The following is a 22,048-nucleotide window of genomic DNA, read 5'->3' as shown; positions in this document are numbered from 1 at the left end:
TTCCACATGATGGTATATAGAATTGAGGTTGTTGCTCTGAGATTGATGAAATAATGGAATATTTTCTTATTTGTTTTCAAGATCACAACGAATGTGCCGCTGCGGCTACAGAGACTGAATATTGTCAGCAGTGTGGCATTCTGGGAACTAACTGAGACAAAAACAAAGCTTCAAAAAGATCCCAGAAGGCCATAGTCAATTATGTTACAACTCATTTCATGCTTTTTTGTGCCAGAAATCCTTATAATTTCAAATAATGATGAAATCAATAAACCAAAACACTTTCTAATTCTTGTGTTAATCCCTCAAAGCTGTGTGCACTCATATTATTGACCATTCTGCTCTCAGGTTTGACCTTCTCTGTGAATAGAGCGATATTAACAAGTTGCCTTCATACTTGAACTCTCCGTCATACTGAAAAGTCAGTCTTCTTTAACAGCCACTCAATAACAGCTCATACTTGATAAAGGAAAGACAGCCTTTAAATCCTGTGCTCCTATAACCTTTCAATGAACTTCTAAAGAAAAGGATGGCTTCAATTCAAGTATTTCAGCAGCATTTGTGTTTGTTGTGTGGACAGTGGGGTAGGACAACAAAAGTACAGTAGGAGAAAAAAGAGACAGCACGTTATGGGAATCAGCCTGTTTCTGAAAGCATATCTGAATATTATATATATATATATATATTATATAAAACCAAAGGGAATAAAGGCAACACTGAGATAGCTAGGAAAACACTGCCCGCAGGAAACTGGGGATACAGTGGGGAAAAGGTTCAAAGAGAACTTATACTGCTGCTCGGGACAACAGTGTGAAATGGTACAGGTACTGATTAAAGATTTTCTTCTCTCACGGGAACACGACCATATTGCCAAAGTATTTACGTGTTTGCATTTTAAGGCTTAGAACTGTTTCATTTTTGAAGTCACTCTTTGATAATTACCTAGGTCGAGCCTCTACTTAATTATTAACAACTGGCAATTTCTTTGAAGCACAGAAAACATGATTACATGTTTGAACCTTGATTTAATGCTACAGTATAGGTGTCTTCTACAGTGTCTAAGCTGCAGCTTCTATTGCTATCAGCATACATAGGGGAATTACATGGAATTTGAACAAAAGCAGCCTGCTGAGTTTCTCTCAAAGAACTGAACAACTTGAATATTTTCTCTCAACGTTAGCTTATATTATGCAAGTTCTGGTGTTCATTTTTGCATATTTGCTTAAAGATATTAACACAGAGAGTTGCACAGGAATTTATATTTTCATTATTAGCCCTCACATTTTCTCACACAATGGAACACACATATTTCACCGATATCTCAGAATGTATGCCAGGTGACAAAAACAACACACATAATATTATCAGATAGAATCGGTATGTGTTCATATCCGCCCCATAAAACAAGCTGGCTAACAACCAGAGTTGGAGGAAAACATCTGGATTCTGTAATTCCTGATGTTGCATGGGAGTGGTTTCAGACACATAATTCTCAGTTTGTTGCACAAGTTTGAATCCTGAACCAAACTGCCTGCAGAAAACTGCCTTTTGGTGGCTTTTCGGCCAACACAATTTGAACAGTGAATCATTCACTGCCCTGCCTGCCAAAAAACTGACATATTGAAGTTGATCCAACTTGATCCCCTGTCCCCCCCAGATACACAGCCTCCACCCCGACTGAGTTGCTGTACTGTATCATGTGGACTCAAAGAGAGAAGGGGAAAACACATGCACTCTAAAAGCTGGTGATACAGACAGCTCAACGATACTGTGATTTATAGCTTATGTGTGCACTGAACATTTGAACACATACGGCAGAATGAACAATTCCAACATGTCTTGTAACCTTTCTTTGGGTACAATGAGAGCTTTGTTTCAAAATAGGAAACATTTATCAAATGCATCCCAGTTGGAGCATGACGCAGAGCAGATGGGGTGAATACAATGAGATGTTGCTGCATAAGACAGCTCTTGGGTTGCTTCAGTGAGATGGAAAACAAGAGAGCAAGAGAAGCAAATGTTTCTCAGTACACAGGCCTAAACAGATGAATACATAATTAAAAAGATTGGAATTACATTTAAATGAACAAATCCAAACTAAAAAAGAACCTCTTGAAACACCCCATTTAAAGAAGAGAGTGAAGTGTTGCTCAGAATCCAAATTCAGTCGAAAATTGCACAAACTTGCTTAAAGTTGTCTTATCAGTGCAACGCTTGGCATCTAAAAGTTCACGTTGTGTTCATGAAGTGTTTGGACTAAGCGGAGAGTCTTAATGCAATCACTGCTAATCCTTTAACCGTGAACATTTCTTATTCTTCATGACCATGACTCCTACAGTATAAGCCACGGTTATTGACATTCGGGTTGCATTCATGAACAGTCTGCTGTCTATTGTATTGCATATTTTTCCATTATAGTGATGTCCATTGTGTTCACCAATTATTGACATATACTGTAATTGTCTTGTGCTGTTCCTCATTATAGGCTTTGGAATTGCCTTTTCAGATACAGTGGTGGATTCAAAAATTAAAAAATCTGCAGAAAATAACGTGTTTTAAAATTGTAGATACAGCACACAGACATAACTCTTATGCAACGGTGATTGACAGCAATAATTGTATTTGATTCAAAGGTACACCACAGGCAAGCTATTGAAAACAGTCAGTATAGAGCAGCACATACATATTTCAGATATAAAATAACTGTGGCTTTATAGGATTTTCTTTCAGAGTGTTTTGTGCCAGAACACCCTGAATACAACTGGACATATTGTACACAAGCTCCTCTCTATTATTACATGTTTTCATTAATTTGGCACTCAATCTGTTTCTGATTACTTTACACCCCTGTTTTTGGTTTCTGTACTTGGTGGTTTTTTTAATTCCCAGAAAAGAATACCAAAGAATTGGGCTGCTTGGGGACCCCAGTCAAAAGCACCTAATTCCACCGGTGCAGTTTTTAATAGAAGAAAAATATTTATCAAGTCAATGATGCCATGGGTCCTAATTACAAATATCACACACTATCAGAGGTCGTGCAAATTATTTAGGAGGACACAGAAAAGATGCAGCAGAGATTTCCCTGTTTGCTCTCTCTACACAATATGCAAATGAACTATAGCCCACCTAAAATAATAAAGCTATTTTTCATACATTAATTACATAACTTATAATGTTTTGATGATGGTTATTTCTTGAAGCGATTTGTCTGTCCTTGTATCATAGATATGCTGGAGTGATGAGGGTTAATGAGCCCCACCGAGCTCTATTTTCTCTTTGTAGAGCTGTGTGTATCAGCCGACCTTGATCACCATGCAGGGCTCTCTTGTTTCTGGATATTCAGCCTCCTTTTGGTTGTGACCTTCCTCCGTCCTCCCTGCAGCTGCTCCTGATGCCAGTGAGCAGACTCAGACAGGAAGGACCCCCTGCCGGGAACAACTGCAGCTCTCTGCCAAAGGATCAACTTACATCCATCAGTGCTGCAAAGATAAGATGTGAAATTAAAGACTTCATCTTGATTGTTAGCTTTGGGGAGGACGGTCACAAATACATTTAAACAAAAGCATCTCCGGGCAGTTTTCTTTTCCCTCTAATGCTTGGCCTGATGGTTAAGACATGTTGCGGTGCAGATGCAAGAAGTGTAGGCAATTCTGTGTAAAACACATCCAGACATCCTGTTCTGTTTCTTTGGTCTGAATGGGATTGTGTGGAGGCCAAATGCAGCTTGGATCACACAGCTACGGAGACAGATATGGCAGAGAAAGTTGAACCACATCTTAGTATTGAGGAAACCCCCAGGCTTCACTTAAGAAGGGAAGAGTTTATTATCAGTGTGATGATGTTTATTGTCCAAACATAACAGTATCACAAATGCACAAGGCAATCTATTAAATTACATAATTTCAGTAACCTCATTTCCATTATTTTAAGGCAACTAAAGGATGGTTACACTTTAAATACTATCTGGATTCTTTACAAGACCATGGTGGCGGTTTCCAGCATAATTGCACACTTATTGTGGTTACTTATAGCAATTTAAGTACTTTAAAGTTTATTTAGTTAAATGTTACTGTTGTCTTCTCAGCTAAGATCAGTTATTCGCTAAAAGACAAAACACTGTTGTTAAAATAAAATGTTCTCTTCAATGGTGGCAATACTTAGATACAATTGTACAAATCTCCTCCATCCCTATAATGGTGGGTAAAGGTGTCTTACTAAACTAATAATGGTTCAATGTGTAATGAAGGAAACAGAAAACCATCTCCTGGTCTTCTACTGCCCCCTTGTGGCCTGTTAAGGTTTCTGGAGTTTAGAGATAATTAAGTTGGAGTTTAGACATCATTTAGTTGCCATTTAATTTTAACTTCATGCTAATTCCTAAATGAATTTGAAGGGGAAAGGAACCAATTATATTGTTACATAGCACCAGAAAGCATGGCTCCTAATAAGAGCCCATCATGAACCCTGTTGAGTTTTACATTCATTTTCCACTGCTTGCAATTATCTTCCTGTGTAAACTGTGGCCATTTTAAAAATAGAGTATCAATACAAATACAAACAATAGACAACAACATGCTTAAAATTGGCTAAAGTTATAAATAATGGCACAAACTAATCCTTTAGAATTAAATCTATGTACTGTTATTTACACAATGGCCCCCCCTAAAGGTGCAATGATAAATATGTATACAAAGGGTGAGATTAGATACACACATACAAGGTAATATGGACGCAGCCTGCAGCATTTCAACATGTCAATAGATTATATTTGGAGCCTGTAACACAACTGTTCAAGCAGTGGCTTCAGTACATATCAAAGTACTACAAATGTAAAGCATTATAACAACATCTCCATTTTTACATTCCACTTTAAAAACATTCATGACCTTAGCAATAATATAATTCAAGTCTTATGATGACATTCAAGTCTAAATACAAGCTTTTGATGGTTATGTTGCAAATGATCTGTGTTAATGACTACAGCACATAAACTGCAAACAAATATATGTACAGAAAGGACAATTTATATCATATATACACATTAAAATGAATATGTATACAGCTATACACTCCTGCAGAAAGACATCACATCTAAGAGAGTGTTTGGTGTAAAATGCCATCACTGTATTTGTGATCAAAAACATAACCTAATACTGCGTATACGGGCAGAGAGTGGGTTTTCAGAGACAGGAGAATGGCCCCTTTAATGTCAAGTTGTATTCACTATAATTCAACATAGTCAAGGGGGGCATTACACCAAGGTTTCAGGCAGTGCATCTTCATTTTCTTTTGACAGAATATGCCATATATGCCACCTCTCCGTCTGCCAGTTTGGTGTGCCAGGGCCATTTTCTAGTCCAGGCCCAGAGGCAGCTGCAGTGTCTACAGTCTGGGGGGCAGGGCTCTGCAGCAGAGGGGTCTGGGGGTCAGGCTTATATGTGAAGAGGGAGGGTGTGGAGTAAGAAATATGCGTCTCCCTCAGCTTTCCAGAGTAGTGAGGCGGAGATAAACCATCCGTCCTGACCTTTAAAAATGAACATGCAGGGCGTCCTGTCCTTTCTGCTAAGTTGTCTGAGCTGAGGGCTCCTGATTGGCTGCTCAGTCCCTGATGTAATGGTGATTGAGGTTGTCTGTGTCCTCTCTGGTCATGAGGACCGCTGCTGCTGCGAGTCACCGGGAGGTGTGGCCTGATTTCCAGCACGCCCAATGAGGTTTGTGCTGGTCTGACAGGCAGCTTGTTGTTACCTTGGTGACTGCTCAGCCCCTCTGAAGATCCATACGACTCGCTATCCGAAGCGTCTCCGAGGGAGCCTGTGAGAAAGCCTTCATTAACATCCAGCATTCATTACATATCTGAAGACCATCTGCAGCATGCAAGCAGGACTTCATTACCAGTGGTTTGATGGCCAGTAAACTTCTTGCTGAACAGTTCATGCCAGGTGTCCCAGAAATGATCAGATGAGGCCTCTAACAGGGACAAAAGTGTCAAGAGGATTATTTACTTTTGTTTAAATAGAACAAAAATAAATAATAAATGATACTCCATTTTTAAAAGACAAACTTCTGTTCCCATTCCCTACCAGGTCTTATTATGTTTTGAATAGCCTAAACATGATACTAAGGTTTTTCCTCACCATATTACAAATATAAATGATTATCTACTACTCCAGTAAAAGTGAAATTTAAGAATATTGCCACCTTAATAAAAGATAAGGTACAATTTCTAAAAGGAAGTAGATAACATTATGAGAAAGGAATATTATTAGAAGCACAACATATCTCATCTGTCTCTCACAAAGGCAAGGTAAAAGCATGATGGGAACTAAATGTTTCAGAAGGCTTCATAAAAGGTCTTACATCATTCCACACACGAGAGGTATTGAACTTTTAAAAAGTATTGTTATCTTTAAAACCTTTATTTATTTATTTATTATTGAGATGGATATGGTTCTTGACATGAATCTCAATCTCAGCCAAATATGTCAAAGTATTCCTTTTGATAATACTGAAGTAGTCACCTTTATCAGTAGAAAGCGTAGGAGAGGTGGTGCCAGATCCCTCTTTAGAACAGCTGCAGCGTTTGCACTGCCCGTAGAGTCTGGGGATCCTCTCTGTGGGTGGACTGCTGCCTTCTGGGTATTTACACAGCAGTCGGTCTGACAGGACAGGGGAGTTGTTGTCATAGGGAGACACCTCTCCACTCGACGCTTTGATGGAGTCATTGGATAAGCACCTGTCAGTCAGAGAGAAAGACTCTCTAAGAAGACCTGGCTCGCTGAAACAAAGAACAAAATGAAGGGTATAAGTACAATGCATACGACTAAAGGGAGCATACTCATTTTAATCATTCGGACGGCACACACGCAATTAGGTGAAAACTCACGAGTACTGAGAGGCCTTCCTCCGCAGTAAGTAATCCACTACATCATGGTCCGTTTCTTGCACACTCATCAGCACCTCGTTCTGCAGGTCAGCAGGAACCTGGGAGAATTCAAACCCAGTTACACTGAAGCTCCACACAAGAGATTCAGCAACAAAGGGCCTTCTTTTATACATTAATTCCACTGTGCCTTAATAATTATTCATACTTCAAGTAAATCCAAACAACGACAGAGTTTAAACTTCTCCAGAGGCGCTGTATACACTGAACAAATAACAGCATTACACCAACAATGTTATGATGCCTATATGTACATACTTTCCATGGTGCAATAGGCTACACGTAATTAACAGCAGTTTAGAAAAGCAGAACTAATGGCACAGAGCTAATGTCGGATGAGCTTTGTTTTGCCCCCTGGCTTCCTTAACAGATCATTTTACTTGAATTCATGCATTTGCATAAAATGTAGAAAACGTATGCAGAGGAAGATCTTGTTGCCCCTCTTCAAACAAAACAGAGGTTGAAGTGACAGTGAGGCTTTCCTTTTTTTGACATGAACCCAAAATAGTATGCATTGATCTTAATTTCACACAGCTCAGGGGAGAACAACTAATTGCATTATATTCTGTATTGCAATACAGTTGGTTAGTTAGTACACTCTATCAAACCTAACGATCACCCCTACGAGGAGACCTAACAGGTGTGATTAAGCCCGGTTCTGTATTCAACAATTGAAATGAAAGTAAGGATAACTTACCATAAACAGTGTCTCATATGTATCGATCATCTTTTGGACCACACCGATGATGGCTGTGCTCTCTTCTGCGCGGGCAAAACTCTGGACAGCAAACTCTTTGTCTGAGTTTTTTTGCTTGTGGAGGAGATTGGGTCCGAAGATGGTCGCTAAGTTGAGTGATGTCATCTTGTTTCCAGTGATCTAAAGAAAGGACAGATTTGTATTTGTTGGGACACTATGACTTTATGTTTTGATTTAGTGGATGACACGACTACAGCCACAATAATGGAAGAATTCCAGTGCCTTTTCCACATGGTATAATTTAAGTATGTTAATTATACCATATAAATGGAAGTCTTTTACAGCAGATTTGTTAGTAAACAAAGTCCCAGCAGAGGTATTATCTGCATTTAACTATATTTGACCCCTGCAGTTTCAATACATGTTTTCTAAACTCTAAGTATTTATATAAAAGTCATAAATGGAGCTAGATTACCTTAAATGTTCTTTTAATCGACCCATGTGGATCAAGCACAGTAATGAAAACTCTCGCACGAGTAATTATGGCATTTAAGAGTCTTTTTTGTCGATAGGCAGACTCTCCTTGGCACCCTGCACATGTTGGGAATGTGCCCCGAACACAGGCCTGCCACCATCAATAAGGTTGGCCTTCTTTTGTTCAAATAAACCAGCAGACCTCTGCTTCACTGTAACAGTATGGATGCTCTAGGACCGAGGCCAAAAACAAGCTACTGTATATCCCTGGGAAACAATTAATCTCCATTGTGACCATTAGAAAAGCAAGAATAATATGGAATCACTACTATATGTGAATATGGATCATTACAAGAAAAGGGACTTTGGGTCCAGACTGGCTTCATAGAGTAGGAACAAATAATGTTCTGTTCTGTAGTTGTAAATATTTATGCTGAAATATCTGTTTCCCAGTATGTTATGCTTTCCTTACACTTCTTGTCATTTGCAAATCATGAACCGGGGGAATAAATTAGGAGCGAACAGTATGATGTATGTAGAAACACTGTGCTAGCGAAGCGTGGTTAATGTTGGTTCTACATCATTTAATCCTGATACCCACAATGGATCATCATGCATAATGCGCTGCACATTGGCACATCGCTTCATTCAAATTAGACGCTGCAGGTGTAATAAGCATCTGCCTTACTGCCTTCAGGTGGCTGCTGGGATTCATCACAATAACATTACACTTGTAAACCGTTTATTTATGTTTTCAGTGATAGCTGCTCATTTTCTCATAAGAGTTTTTTGTACATGCTGGTGTGGAATAAAAACAGTCAACAGATGTGAAATACTGCCAATAGAGCTGCTCCAAGCTCAATACAATGGCAACATATACCATAACATAACACCTTGTCTTGTTCTCACTTGCCTGCATGTAAATCTCATATTGTTAGGCCCAAAATAATCAGGTGTGTGCACTTGTTTTCATGCTGCCTTAAACCAGTGCGCGAACAGTTTCTTTACCTCCTGTCCATCATTCTCACGGCGGTGTTCAGCATGTGCAGCCACAGTAGACAACAAGCAGAGGAGGCGCTGCAGCGTGGCGCTGTTACAGGGAGGCAGCAGACAAATCAGAAGCTGGATGGCACTCTCTTGGTCTGAACAATCCAGCACTGCAGTAAAAAAAAGGCCACTTCATTGTCATGAATAGTCCATATTTTAAATAATATTTGACCAACCATTCTAACCAAGCATGGTGACTAGTTGTTATTTTGTGCTTGAGCATATGTGCTACTCACACATTGTGTTGATGAATGCTGTGTACAGTTCCCGTGTTAGCAGTGGGTGAGGCATGTCTCTGAGGAACTCTTTCAGCAATGCAGCTACAACATGGACACTGTGCTCCTCGTCCAACCGTACCTCCCAACCCTGGTCAAACTCCTTGCGAAGCTGCATTAAATATCGTGACAATTATTACAACAAAGAATTTAGCTCATAGTCAGATCAATTTATTTAAGTGCAGATGTGCTGAAGCTAACCAGCTGATATTGTACCTGTCTTATTCTCTTCTTTGAACTCCCGACGCGGAAAATTCCCACCGTCTGTAGGCCTGTAAGAAAAGAGAAGGATGCTTTTACACTGCCAATTATGTGGTTAATATTCTGCATTCAAATGGTATGATTCACAGAGAAATGAACACATGTGTTACTGACTCATAAGTTTCAACAGGGATGAGCCGCGTGACATTTCAAAAGCATATATGACACACTATTTGCATCATTCTTTAAAGAATTTCTCTTTTCAGCTTGAACATGTGTACCGTATTTCTCCAGATGCTGGCAGCAGAGATCCACCACCCTGGGCACCTGTCTGTAGATAGGGTTGAGGCTGAGCTTCTTGTCGTGGTGCTTTTTACTGTTGCCGCCTGCCTCCGCTGGCAGAGAGAGCTGAAGGGCCTCCAAGAGCCGAGACTGGTTATCATCTAGATCAGTGATGCAATCCACAGATACTCCGCCCTGTCAAGCAGATGGGAAACTATCATACAGCGACAGTTATGATAAATTGTCTGTCTGTAACCATTGAGTGAATATCCAAAACGGTCACATATTCCCAGAGAACTGTGCAAGTGTAATCAGACAGACTTCCTGAAGCGTGTTGGGTTTATCGACCTACCCTCCTGCGTGTCCGGGGGGCTGCGTCTGGCGTGCCGAGCAGAGGTGATTCAATAGGGGTCTCAGAAGTAGAGCTGAGTGACGAATTGCTGCTGGAGATATCCCTGTTTCCCCTTTTTAGGCCGGAGTTGAGGTGGAGGAAAGATAGCATCAATTCAGTAGGGTCACTGTGCTCCTCCCGCGGGGCATCGTGCCGTCGCTTGTGTGATCGGTCGTTGGATATGACCTGAGACAACGGTATGCCAAACGCCTGGGGCGAATTCTCTGTGTGAGGGGGAAGGGTAAGACAGTTAGACTTTAAAGTTCGTCTTGTTAGCTCCAAGTCAACTGGAGGGTGTTGAATTAAATCATGCTATGTCAGGGACAATACTATGTTAAACCTTGAAGCATATACTTTCTGTACTAAGCACCTCGTGCATTCTTTATATTCAACATTGATCTTTTCTAAATGTTGTTTAAAACCAATATGACAACTGAAATGCCTGCAGTATTCTGTACTGAACACACAGTCAATATTCAGAGTGAGAGAGTACATACTTTCTGAAGGGCCTTTGTAAACAAAAGGGGAGAAGAGGAAAGAGGGGGCTGGCCCTGCTGGAGGATGGGCTGTAATGAACGAGCCACCACTTAAGATTGTTTTTGTTATTTCCCTGGACTGCCTGGCTGACACAGAACATCAGTTTGCTGCCAGATTGTTGCAGTGGGCGAGGCAGTGCGGTGGTGGAAGATCACAGTTCCCTCCGAGACTTTGTTCTACCGTACTGTAGATTCTAATCAGTCAGTGCTTCACGGGTATAAACAGCTGAACATGTCTGCTTCAGCGGGTCCTTACAGCTTCAGCCAAACGGATCAAAGAGTATCTGTCAAGTGTCAGAGGCTGACTAGATTAGAAACTAGAAGAGAATAAACTGAAAGGACTCACTGGCTCCCACACAGAGCTAAGAAAAACAATTGTTTATCTGTGCTGGTTTGCAAAGTCTAACAAAAATACAACCGAGTTTGTTCGAAACTCATCTAAAGATACTTTGGAAAGGAGAGCACCACAACTCTCCCTACATTAAGGAGTTTGCTCAGTCCATCCCACATTACCTTTGTCTCTGCTCTTTTCCTTAGATAGTGCATCCAACTTCAGCCTTAGTGACCTCTTGTGCTTGTGGCCACCTGAAGAGAGGGAGAGGTTTCACAGGTAAATAAAGGGGACAAGTAAACCAGATGATTACTCAGCACAAAAGAGCTGAATGCAAACTGACTGCTAAATAATTGTCCAGACAACAAATGGTGTTTGAATGCTAAACCCTAACACAGGTGCACAACATATTTTTGAAACATGTATTGCCTTTAACAATGCCATATTGTACAAGAACGCTTAAGTGTGCGTGTATGTTTGATTACATTTAGGGATAGTGATGTGGCAGCCAAGGTCGCGATCCCGAAGCAGTCGCCTGAACGCCACGTCCTTTAGGCGAACCCTCTCCAACTCTGAGAGGCTTTGCAGAGGGACTGGCTTCAGGCCAACACTACATCCTGACACCCTGTTCCAGGTGAAGTCACCCTGAGGACACACACACATGCACACACATCACATCATCAGACACAGTACATTTATCAATGCTGTCACCTTTTAAGTGCATGAGCAATCACACCCTCTCTGTTTGTATGAACCGACACTTGCCAGCTGAAAGCCATGACATGGTAAATCATCTTTTGTTTCATATGAGAAAGTGACACTGAAATAACTGTTTGTTTTCACATATGACTAGATCGTACAACTTTCTCGATTAGCACATAGTATTTGAGCTATTTCACTTTGACTTTTTAACAGTAGTAACACTATCCAGCAGGATTTATGTTGGCACCAATTGGGCAGGTTGTCTAGAGAAAGCAGCAGGACAACTGATTATGTAGATTATCCTATTTTACAAGTCGCAAAGATATGCTTATAAATAATGCAAACACACTTTACTCTTCAATGTACAATGACCTCATCTTAACTCTGCCCCTGCTCGACTCAATAAAGTGCATGGCCTGAATATAATCAGGGAGCACACTCCACTGATTTCTGAATAATTGATCTTCAATCTAGATAAAAAACATTATATAAAACAAACTTCGTTGGTAAACATTGCTACAGGTGAGCCATTCTGAAGATTTATTTCTGTGGTAATGAAAGGACAAATACTCTGGTCTGAAGTCCTCCACCTTTGAGCATCTCCAAGCTGGAGATTAGAGAGCTTTGATCAAGGACGGTCAAGTCAATCATATGAGCCATGCTCCAAAGAGGCTTAGTAACTCATTATCAGGATAAGGCTTACACTAAAGTGGCTAACTCTTATTAAATCAGAATAAGGTACTGAGCTAAAGTAGCATGCTATTACAAACAGTTTGACGAAGTGCAGTATAAGTGAGCAAAACAATTTGAAATGACCATCTTCTTTGGCCATTGGTTTACTATACAAAGTCAGTGGTCACAAAAAAGCAAAAGTAAGCATTATCTGCAGCCATTAATATGATTACGCAACAGTAACATGTGTTTACGGTTTGTCCCCATTTGATGAATTTCCGGAACAAGTGCGATTGCAAAAAAATACAGTCATGGTTACACACATGTTTCAGACATTCCTCTAGTGTGACTATATGGGAGTGGAAATGTCCTTATCTGATGATGGGTGAGCCGTGTTACCACAGTTTCTCTCTGACAGTGAAGTCATTTCAAATGTAACTACGTCTTTTAAGTATTGCCAACTATTGTGGACATCATTGTAATGCAACAACCCTTTAGCTATTTCATAATCACAGTTTTGAGAATGTGTCATGTCAAGACATGATGTTTAGTGCACAATGACTTTGGTACAACTGTCAGAAAATGGATCAACAAATCAACACAGCTATATCCTTATATGCTTTACCTTCAATAAGTTATTTATACTTGTCACAGTGGTAAAAAGACACGCTAAAAACAGCTGATATCAGTTGGTACAAGAGCAGTCAAATGCTAGAAGTTACAATTTATTTTTGCGCTGAGATCTTGATTACTACGGTCATTGATGAAGCAAGTACTTTTGAAACCTAAAAGAAAATATCAGATTTGTCCCAGCTGCCTTTCTACAACATAACATGCCAGCTGAACAGAAAGAATCTTAAAATTGCCTGTTTCTGAATTCCTAATGTTCCTTTGCTCTTTGTACTCATTATTTCCATACAGTTACAACAATCCAGCAATGAAGTAACCATACCTACTGAAATGTTTTGTGGATGTTTATCCTTGGCCTCCCTTAATTTTAATGTAAGGCCTTGTTGAAACCCAACTCTTTTGTTAGAGCTCCCTGGAATACAATGAGAGGAAATGGGCAAAGTAGTTCATACAATAAAGCGAGATTGACAAATCAGATTACATTTATCAACCACACTTGAACTAAATCCAGTGATGTGACAATATTCCTCAGTGCTCAGAAAAGCCATTCAATGGATACATAGTTGGAGAAGATTTCCACAAAAGCCCCTACACAACAGTAAACTATGAATTCAAAGTTTGGAAATGTTTAATATGCTTTCGATTGCATACATTTTAATAGTCGTGCCTTTACAATATTGGCAAAACCATATAACATTGGGGTGAAAGCTTGTAATGACGAATTAAACACCAAAACTCCAACAATAACATCCTCTTATCTAATAATTTGTGATCTAATGTACAATCAAGACAGTATACAAATGTCTACTATATTTTCTTTGCTATCAGGGTCATAGTATAACATGTTTTTGTAGGACTGGACTAATAACAACAACTACCAAAGTAGATTTATTAAGAATGGCACATTAGACTACATGAGGAGGAGTGGGTAAAGTGAGTGGAGAGGGGTGTTCGAGTACTCTGCAGAAACACAGAATATTCATGAGCTGACTAGGAGGGAGTTTAAAGAGAAATAGACGGATTAGAAAGATATTAATTCATGTGTCCACACCTCTTTCCAAACACTATGTTGAGAAGACATTATGTTTACGTCTACTCGTAACTATTTGCTCCACTTTTGTAAACTATTTGTGAAACCTAAGAGAGACACCAAATTATACATCTTAAAAACTGCCAAGTTACTGAAACACCCCGAAAACAGTAACTACTCACACATTTGGTGTTGCTTCGCTGGAGAATGGGATTATCCATTACAGAGACTCAGGTCGCCACGCAGGATAAATCATCCCTAGATTTACAGACCACCACTAAAACCAGACGCCACATCAGCACTCAGCCTGGAGCTCAGAAAGCGTGTAGTTAAACGATTAATGAGTTCAGCCACTGATTTACTTCACTGTGACAGACGCAGTCCGAAATGAATAGCATTACCGCTGATTGATGGATTGGGTCAACGGGACGGTATTAAGTATTCTTAATCAGGTCAATAACAAAAAAGCCCGTCTGAGGATGTTAACTGTAGATGATATGTTTTACCTGTAGTTTAGGTAGGCAAGACATCCCGTTTACCTAGGGCTCAGTAATTCCACAACTAATGTAGCCTACTGTATCGAAAGGAAGTAGCACATGGTGGTGATTTTGGTAGCAACATTATAGCGTCTGATAGTTTACACGTGCACTCAACAAAAGTTGAATGGGAACTAATTCTCCCGGTTTTATTATAAAAAACTACAATACCCATGAGCCTCAGCCACCGTTGCCCTGGGGAACAAGCCAAATGTATGCACAAATTACATAACTGACTTTACCTAAAGTTGTATTGCAATTTGCAACATAGTTATGTAAGACATTTACAAGAGACAAAGAAAACAAATATTGAACACATTAAAATGTTGAATATTTTAACTGTTTAAAAAAACAAAACATAGGCTAGCCTACTCAGTTTAAGTTTAGCTAGCGTTAGCAAACACACACCATTCTTGCATGGTTCTTCTGATATGTAGGCATCTTTGGAGTCTGATTTGTTGTTAAGTAGGCTACTGTCTGTACTTAAGGACACTTTGAGGTAGGCCTACTTGTACTTTACTTGAGTATTTTCATATGCTACTTTGTAGCCTACTTCTACTCAACTAAACTTTGCAGATATAGTTCTGATAAACAATATGATCAGCACTTAAATACTACTTTAGTCTTGTGAATTAAATGCACATGCTACACAGCAGTAACATAATTTATAAAAATGTATTCCACCTTTATCAGCTTGATAAACACATCAATAATTATAATCAAAACACATCATCTTGTGAAATGGGCCAATCTGCATAATTAGTACTTTTACGGTTGGTAATTTAAGCAGTGGCGAACCGTCAGGGCCTTCAAGGTAGTCAGAGAATACCCTGGAACACTCAGATAAAACAAACAAAAAAATCGATTTAATTATATAAATAAAATATAATAAAATGTATATAAAATGAATAAATGAGAATCGTATCTGTGTTGATGATCTGTAATATTACAGTGTTACGTTGATTTGTTTGTCCTTCTCGGACCATGCACTACACATTTCAGTGGTTTTGTGTTAGAAAAGAAAGCAACCAATCAGATCTTGTTCTGGGTCTCTGGGTAGAATGTCCTTCAACAAGGTATTAGCTTAATTAGACAGTTACAATTCAAATAGAATGCTGTTTTTAAATCAGATGCTTAACTATTTATGGGTTGCAATTTGAGACTGTTTTGGTTTTCATTATTAAGACGTCCTGGAAGCACAATTAACAGAGTTAAAAATACATGTTGTTGTGTCACAGCAGGTGACACAACAAAATCAGTGATGGTGCGATTCCATTTAGATGTTTTATTTGCTGTAACTTGACATGAGAAAGGTGTCAGGAAAGCACAGTCTACCACCAACACAGTCCTGATAAGAGGTCTAAAGGCAAAAATAGCTGAAAACAGATGTACAAGGGGACCGATTAAAGATCTTTAATAGTCAGACAACAATGGCAGCAGACTATTTGACCTGTATCGCTATACTGGCAGTCATCCCCCAACAATGACGTTCAATTACCTCCCTCTGCTTGATGTTTTAAAAACAACTGTACTTGAACAATATCAGATGACATTTCTTTAGAATTGTTTTTAATTATGTGTGAGGTAAGACAGAAGACAAATTTACAACTTTGTTTGGACATTTCTGTTCTTTTCAACTCTGGATTAGCTTTAAGCGGTGTATGCTTCCTGGAATGAGGTTGTTAATGCAATGCAGGGTGATGATAAACAGGAAGAAGCATGTACAACAAAAACAAACTATTTTAAAAGGGATGCTAGGAATAGAAATAGTCAATGACTTCAGGGTTAACGGTGTGTTTGCTAATACATGAAAACAGTAAAGCTCCATAATGAAGTCTCTAGTGGTTAGATAACTTATACCCTAACATAAGTATAAATGTTAGACATTTGAACACAGGTGAGAGCACATCAGTTCTCATGGTCTTAACACAAGGTAAATTAAAAAAGACAAATACATCAAAATGTTATTAATATAATTATAATACAATGAGTTTAAAACAATATCAGTTGCACATGAGAACACTTTGCACAGCAGCTGGGACAGGTGCAGCTTGGACTCTTAATATCATATTATCATACATCATATATTGCAAGCAGACCAGCAGCTGCATCAGCCTGTAGAAATGATTACATTTCCATCATGTTGACTACAATTAGATGTATTCCCAAGAAGTAGTCAAAACGGCAATCAAATTCTTCATGTCCAATGTTTTTGGAAAATCACTTAGTCCTTTGAAATATATCCCTAGTTGCATTGGCATAGGTTTTGTTTAAAAAATGTTAGAGAGCACACTGAAAGACAAAATACGTACACTTTGAGTCAGTATCTGTGTTTTTTAAACTTACTATTGATACATTACTTACTATTACTGTGTCTGAGTCTCCGAATCTGGCATTTTTGGAAAATATGCTGGATTTTAATTTATCTTTCCTTTATCATTTAACCCAGTTAATATGGTTTTTTTTTTTGGTGAGATTTAAGTGGCTTTGTAGAGTGTCCATTAAGCACATTCTCCTGCAGGCCATCTCTCCTGCATGGTGCGCTGGGGAATGCAGATGACATTCCTTCTAAACACTCCAACAGCACTTTACTCTCAAACTTTTCTTTCTCTGCATCATCAAATCATTTCAAGGAGCCATGGGACATATCCATGTGTTTTTTCACATGTGTAATATAATAAAGCTAACATGCCTACAGACAAATACAAGTTAATAGCATTCAAAATGTTAATGTACATCTAAAGCTGCATTGATCATCAATGTTATGGTATAACTATTCAGAATAAACAAACCCCATTATAGTAAAGTGCAGTTAAAAACTGTGAAATAAATTTTTTTTGAAGTGATATGCTATATTCAATGTTAAAATTAAAGCTTATGGGACAGGATAGTAATGTACATTTTATAATACTCGCAAGTAATTTCATTTCATTTCATTTCAAACCTTTATTTAACCAGATTGGTCCCATTGAGATCATAGATCTCTTTTTCAAGGGAGACCTGCAGCATATAGATTCCACATGAAACATAAAACAATAAAGGACATTATACATTATATTTACAGGATACATAGTTATAGACATTTACAAGTGCCCATTGTATCAGCAAGCATTTCATTTAGCCTAGCTTTAAAAACATGCAGAGGAATGAGATTGCTCAGTTTCAATTCTTGCTGAAGATTGTTCCAAGCAAGTGGAGCTGCGCACATAAAAGCTGTCTTACCGAAGACAGTCCTTGCTCTTGGCACATCTAACAAGACTACATCATATGACCTCAGACAATAGCTGCTTGCAACTCTCTGTGTTATCAGAGAGCAGATATAATACGGGAGTTTACCCAACAAAGCTTTATAAATAAACGTGTACCAATGACTAAGTAAGAATTTAGTTCAATACAAAATGTTCTTGGGTGCTACCTGTTAAGCCTTAATCTTTGTCCCAGTGATTAATGTCCTCATTTGGTCTCATTACTGCAACAGTATGAATGGCTCCCTCTAAAGGCTTTAGACGTTGCTGCAATTTGCTGGGTCCCCAAGAGAAACCTGAGCAAGTTGAGATATATTTATTTGCATATTTGATCTGTCTGTTAAGGCTGGTAAGCTTCAATAAAACATTTTCTAAAGAGTTGTGCATTTTATCAAATTACACAATTATACAATCACACACCCAACACACACAATGTAAAATAAAACTAAATTGAAACACTGTTAAAATGCTAGGTCTTGAGTGAGGGAGATAACAAAAATGCAATATTTTTCCAAAAGCTCTTTATATCCAGCTTGTCTAATAAGAGCCCAAAATGGAAAAAACATCAGCACAAATAAAGCCACATGTGACTGTAACCGATGCAGGGCACTTATGTGGATCAGAGAAAGGATCCACCAGTCATATTAAACAGTTAATGACTCTTATGGGCAGGTAGATGTAAACAGAAGATCACTACAGATCATTGGATAACAGGTAATGTTGCTTTTTGCCTGGAAAAGGCCAACATTAACCTTAAATACAGTATAAAGGTTGTTGGTCTGTTTCAATTATGTTCTTCATACCAAAAGATCTGCTCTCCTAAAAGTGCGTGGTATTTTCTCTCCCAAAATTCAGCCTGTTGAATTGCCCAAAACAATGCTCTCTGGTGAGTACGTGTTTCTTATTGAATTACCAATTGCATTATTGTGTGTGGCGGAAAAGGAAACAAAGGGTAAAGACAAACATGTTGCCCAATTAAAAATATTCCCAAGACTGTTCATACCATAATTTGTTTATATGATCCATACACTAGCAACTGGTGAAGGAAATGAACCGGGTCCCCCTGTTAAACATGAACAAAGCGCCTATACTGCACAGATTATCATGTGAACTGAGTGGATTTTTCAGTGGCCGCTATTGAGGCACTTATTATCCTTTGACTTACAAGAAGCTCTTTGATTAAATTGCTATGAAACCACCACTTGTTCCTACATCTAACCTACAGTTTTGTTGCCCTCATCAGACCCTGGATGCTATGGCACTGCAGTCTAAAGCTATCAGGTTTAGTTCCATGCCATGCAAATGGACAGTCTCCTGTTGGAAGAAATATGTGCCTTAGGGACCGTAGCCAAGGATCAGGTCATGCTGCTCTACTGTGAGAAATAATGGTTGAGGCCTTCTTCACGTAAACCAGATGTCTCTGCTTTCAATCTCAGCTCAGACTACTGAGTACGCCTCTATTAGAGCACACACAGTGATATAAACCTATGGAAAATACAAAGGCACTTGTAACATAGATCAAAAATACCACTCTGACACTCCTATCTAAACAAGGGGCAGTTTTAATGCCAGGATCCTGCCACAATAAGTAATGGGTTGGTGATCATTTGAATTAAATACAGTCTTATAACAGAACATTTCCTACGCTAGAAAACAAATCTTTATTAGAATATACTATGACCAAACACATTGCAACAGTTGATTCGTTGTGCACTCGTCTTTAGAACGCCCTGGCACCAGTTATGTCTTCTAAATAAGCTGAAGTTGCCTTTGTGATATACTCTTTGCTAAGCACAATACATATACCATACTGTACTCTGGATGGCATTCAAGAAACTAACTACAGTAACTTGTTCTTTTACAAGAGGCCTGGACCACCTGATTTACAAGACATCTAGTAGACTGTATCTCATAAAAGGAGAGTCTTGCAGACATGGGGCTGTTATGGGGCGGAGGTGCAGCAGTGTTTTCTGCAAAGGGGGAATAATTGTCAGACTGACTTCACTAATGTTGTTGCACGGTATCTTGGATACTATTGTCCCTCAATGAACTGCTGGCTAGATATTTGCACACCCAGAAAATGTGACTTTCATTGCAGACTTGGAGTTTCACTACAGAAAGTCTCTCTTTCTGTCCGTTTAAGCCGACAGCGTGGTCATGTGATATTTAAGGAAAGATCTCACACCCCAGACCTTAGCTCAACTGGCTAGAGTTGTTCTCAATGGCATGTTGGTGCTTTAGAAATATTGTAGTAGAGCTGTACTATCTACAAATACCCCCTCAAGTTATTTGTGTCTTTGTCAATGTTTCTGAGGTTTGTATCCGCATTAGAGTTAACATTTTCCATTTTAACGCTTGGCAACAACTTGGCTGTTAGCTCTCTCGGCATAAAGTGTAGGTATCAAACAAGCACTCCCCAAAGTAATAAATCATGTGAAATGCTCTCTGTGACACTGAGCTGTCTACAATATGAATCAGCTTCTTTCAGATTTACTGTGATTACATTTTTAAGGGCTCTGGCTGTAGGATCTGGGTGTCTTGTTGATGTAAGACAGACCAGATACCTGGTATTCATTACAAGCCTATTATAATGTCAAGTCGAATACATTTCCATTATACTAAACAAACAGTGTTACCATGAGGACCGACTACAGCACAGCTGTCTTACATTATGAACATGTGACACTGCAAGTACCATACATGTAAAAAATGTGTATCTTTATTAACAAAAGAAGTGACACAAATGGCTATGGTAATATATTTAAAATATATGTTAATGAATTTTCCGTGTTCAATGTGATCGAATACTGCACTATGGACATTACTATTCTTTAATGTGTCCAAACCCTTATATACAGCAACAGGTAATGTATTTCCTTTGATAATAGAAAGGCTGCTATAGCAAAAACTGTGTAAACCACATTGACTCTGCTTTGTGGATGTCATACATTCATCTCTGAGGCTACAAATAAATAAATACATGAATACATCTAGAAGGCTTTTGCTTTTCTTTTTATATGTGATAACCAAAAAAGCAAGTAAAAAATAGCCTGATTGTGCATAATTGTATCATATTGCTGTTTGCCACATTTGTACTTTTGTCCAGCCAGAAGCTGTATTGCACAAGACAAAATAAATTCCCACAGCTTCTTACACATTTTCCCCCCCAATACTCTACCTTAAGAAGTTCAAATTGGAGTTAACCCTAACTGGCCACTTGCCAAATGTGACAGACTTTTCCAAAAGCACCTCTTAACATTAACAAGTTGGCACAAGCAAAGGCTTCTGCTGACATTTGAAATAAATTAGTTGAGTCACTTTTGCTGTTCAGTGATGCAGCTATAAAGCACGTATTAAGTTTATTTGTTTGTCATGAACTAGTTATGGACCTGGTTATGTTGCAATTGTGGGAAGGAAATTACCCACAATGAAGCTTTTCATTTATTTTAATAAAATAATGATAATTTCATGAAAAAAATGAACAGTCAAAATGTTTGAAAATGTGTTTAAGATTAAAGGGAAGTGCAGACAATCCTGCTTGGCTACATCATCCTTTAGGGAATTCTAGCCACTTCCGGAATCTGGATACATCATTTCTACAAAGCTCAAGGAACTGCTCTACAATGTAACGAATGCAATACGAAAATAAGTTCAAAAGTGGGAACAAATCTACATCGAATTTGAAGTTTGGAGATTCTTTCTCTACTGTATCATCTTTAAAACTGTATTGCATTCATTACAGCCCTAAGCATCGTCACGATATTTCAACACAAATAAAGTCTATCATCCCTGCCTGCGACCCGATGTTAAAGCATAAACAAGAGTATAACTTGTTTTGGTAACACTGGCTTTCTGGGTGGTGCCTAACATTTACGGTGATCAACAACAGTCCTCTCCGGTCACTGACCTTATGCGATGTCTCCTCAGCTTCGGTCCCATAATGTCTCATCAATGCCGGGTCCAAGCTCCTGGTCTGCCTCAGTCTCCGCTTCGAAATAGTTGTGGGGCTTAGCGAGCATGAGAAAACACTGCTTAACAATCCTTGGGCGGACATTGCTC

General features: G+C 38.9%; 1 protein-coding gene across 4 annotated transcripts; it reads right to left on the bottom strand.

The window, feature by feature from the left end:
• Positions 1-4,744: 4,744 nt before the first annotated feature.
• Positions 4,745-22,048, bottom strand: LOC117466301 (rho GTPase-activating protein 6-like). 4 transcript variants are annotated; one of them, XM_034109469.2, is made up of 13 exons: positions 21,897-22,048; positions 11,660-11,819; positions 11,357-11,428; positions 10,269-10,531; positions 9,916-10,111; positions 9,650-9,705; positions 9,395-9,545; positions 9,120-9,268; positions 7,638-7,817; positions 6,884-6,981; positions 6,519-6,775; positions 5,893-5,967; positions 4,745-5,811 (listed from the first exon to the last, which is right to left on the bottom strand). In XM_034109469.2, exons 1-13 carry the CDS (start codon positions 22,041-22,043, stop codon positions 5,252-5,254), a joined length of 2,364 nt encoding a protein of 787 aa, XP_033965360.1. In that variant the 5' UTR covers positions 22,044-22,048; the 3' UTR covers positions 4,745-5,251. The 4 variants fall into 4 exon arrangements, with proteins under 4 accessions (XP_033965360.1, XP_033965362.1, XP_033965363.1 ...); XM_034109471.2 differs by lacking the exon at positions 21,897-22,048 and adding an exon at positions 14,391-14,843; XM_034109472.2 differs by lacking the exon at positions 21,897-22,048 and adding an exon at positions 14,715-14,843.

The sequence above is a fragment of the Pseudochaenichthys georgianus genome, chromosome 21, assembly GCF_902827115.2.
Source record: "Pseudochaenichthys georgianus chromosome 21, fPseGeo1.2, whole genome shotgun sequence".
In the NCBI taxonomy this organism is placed as follows: Eukaryota; Metazoa; Chordata; class Actinopteri; order Perciformes; family Channichthyidae; genus Pseudochaenichthys; species Pseudochaenichthys georgianus.
The sequence above is the reverse complement of the archived record's forward strand: the minus strand, read 5'-3'. Positions and strand labels throughout refer to the sequence as shown.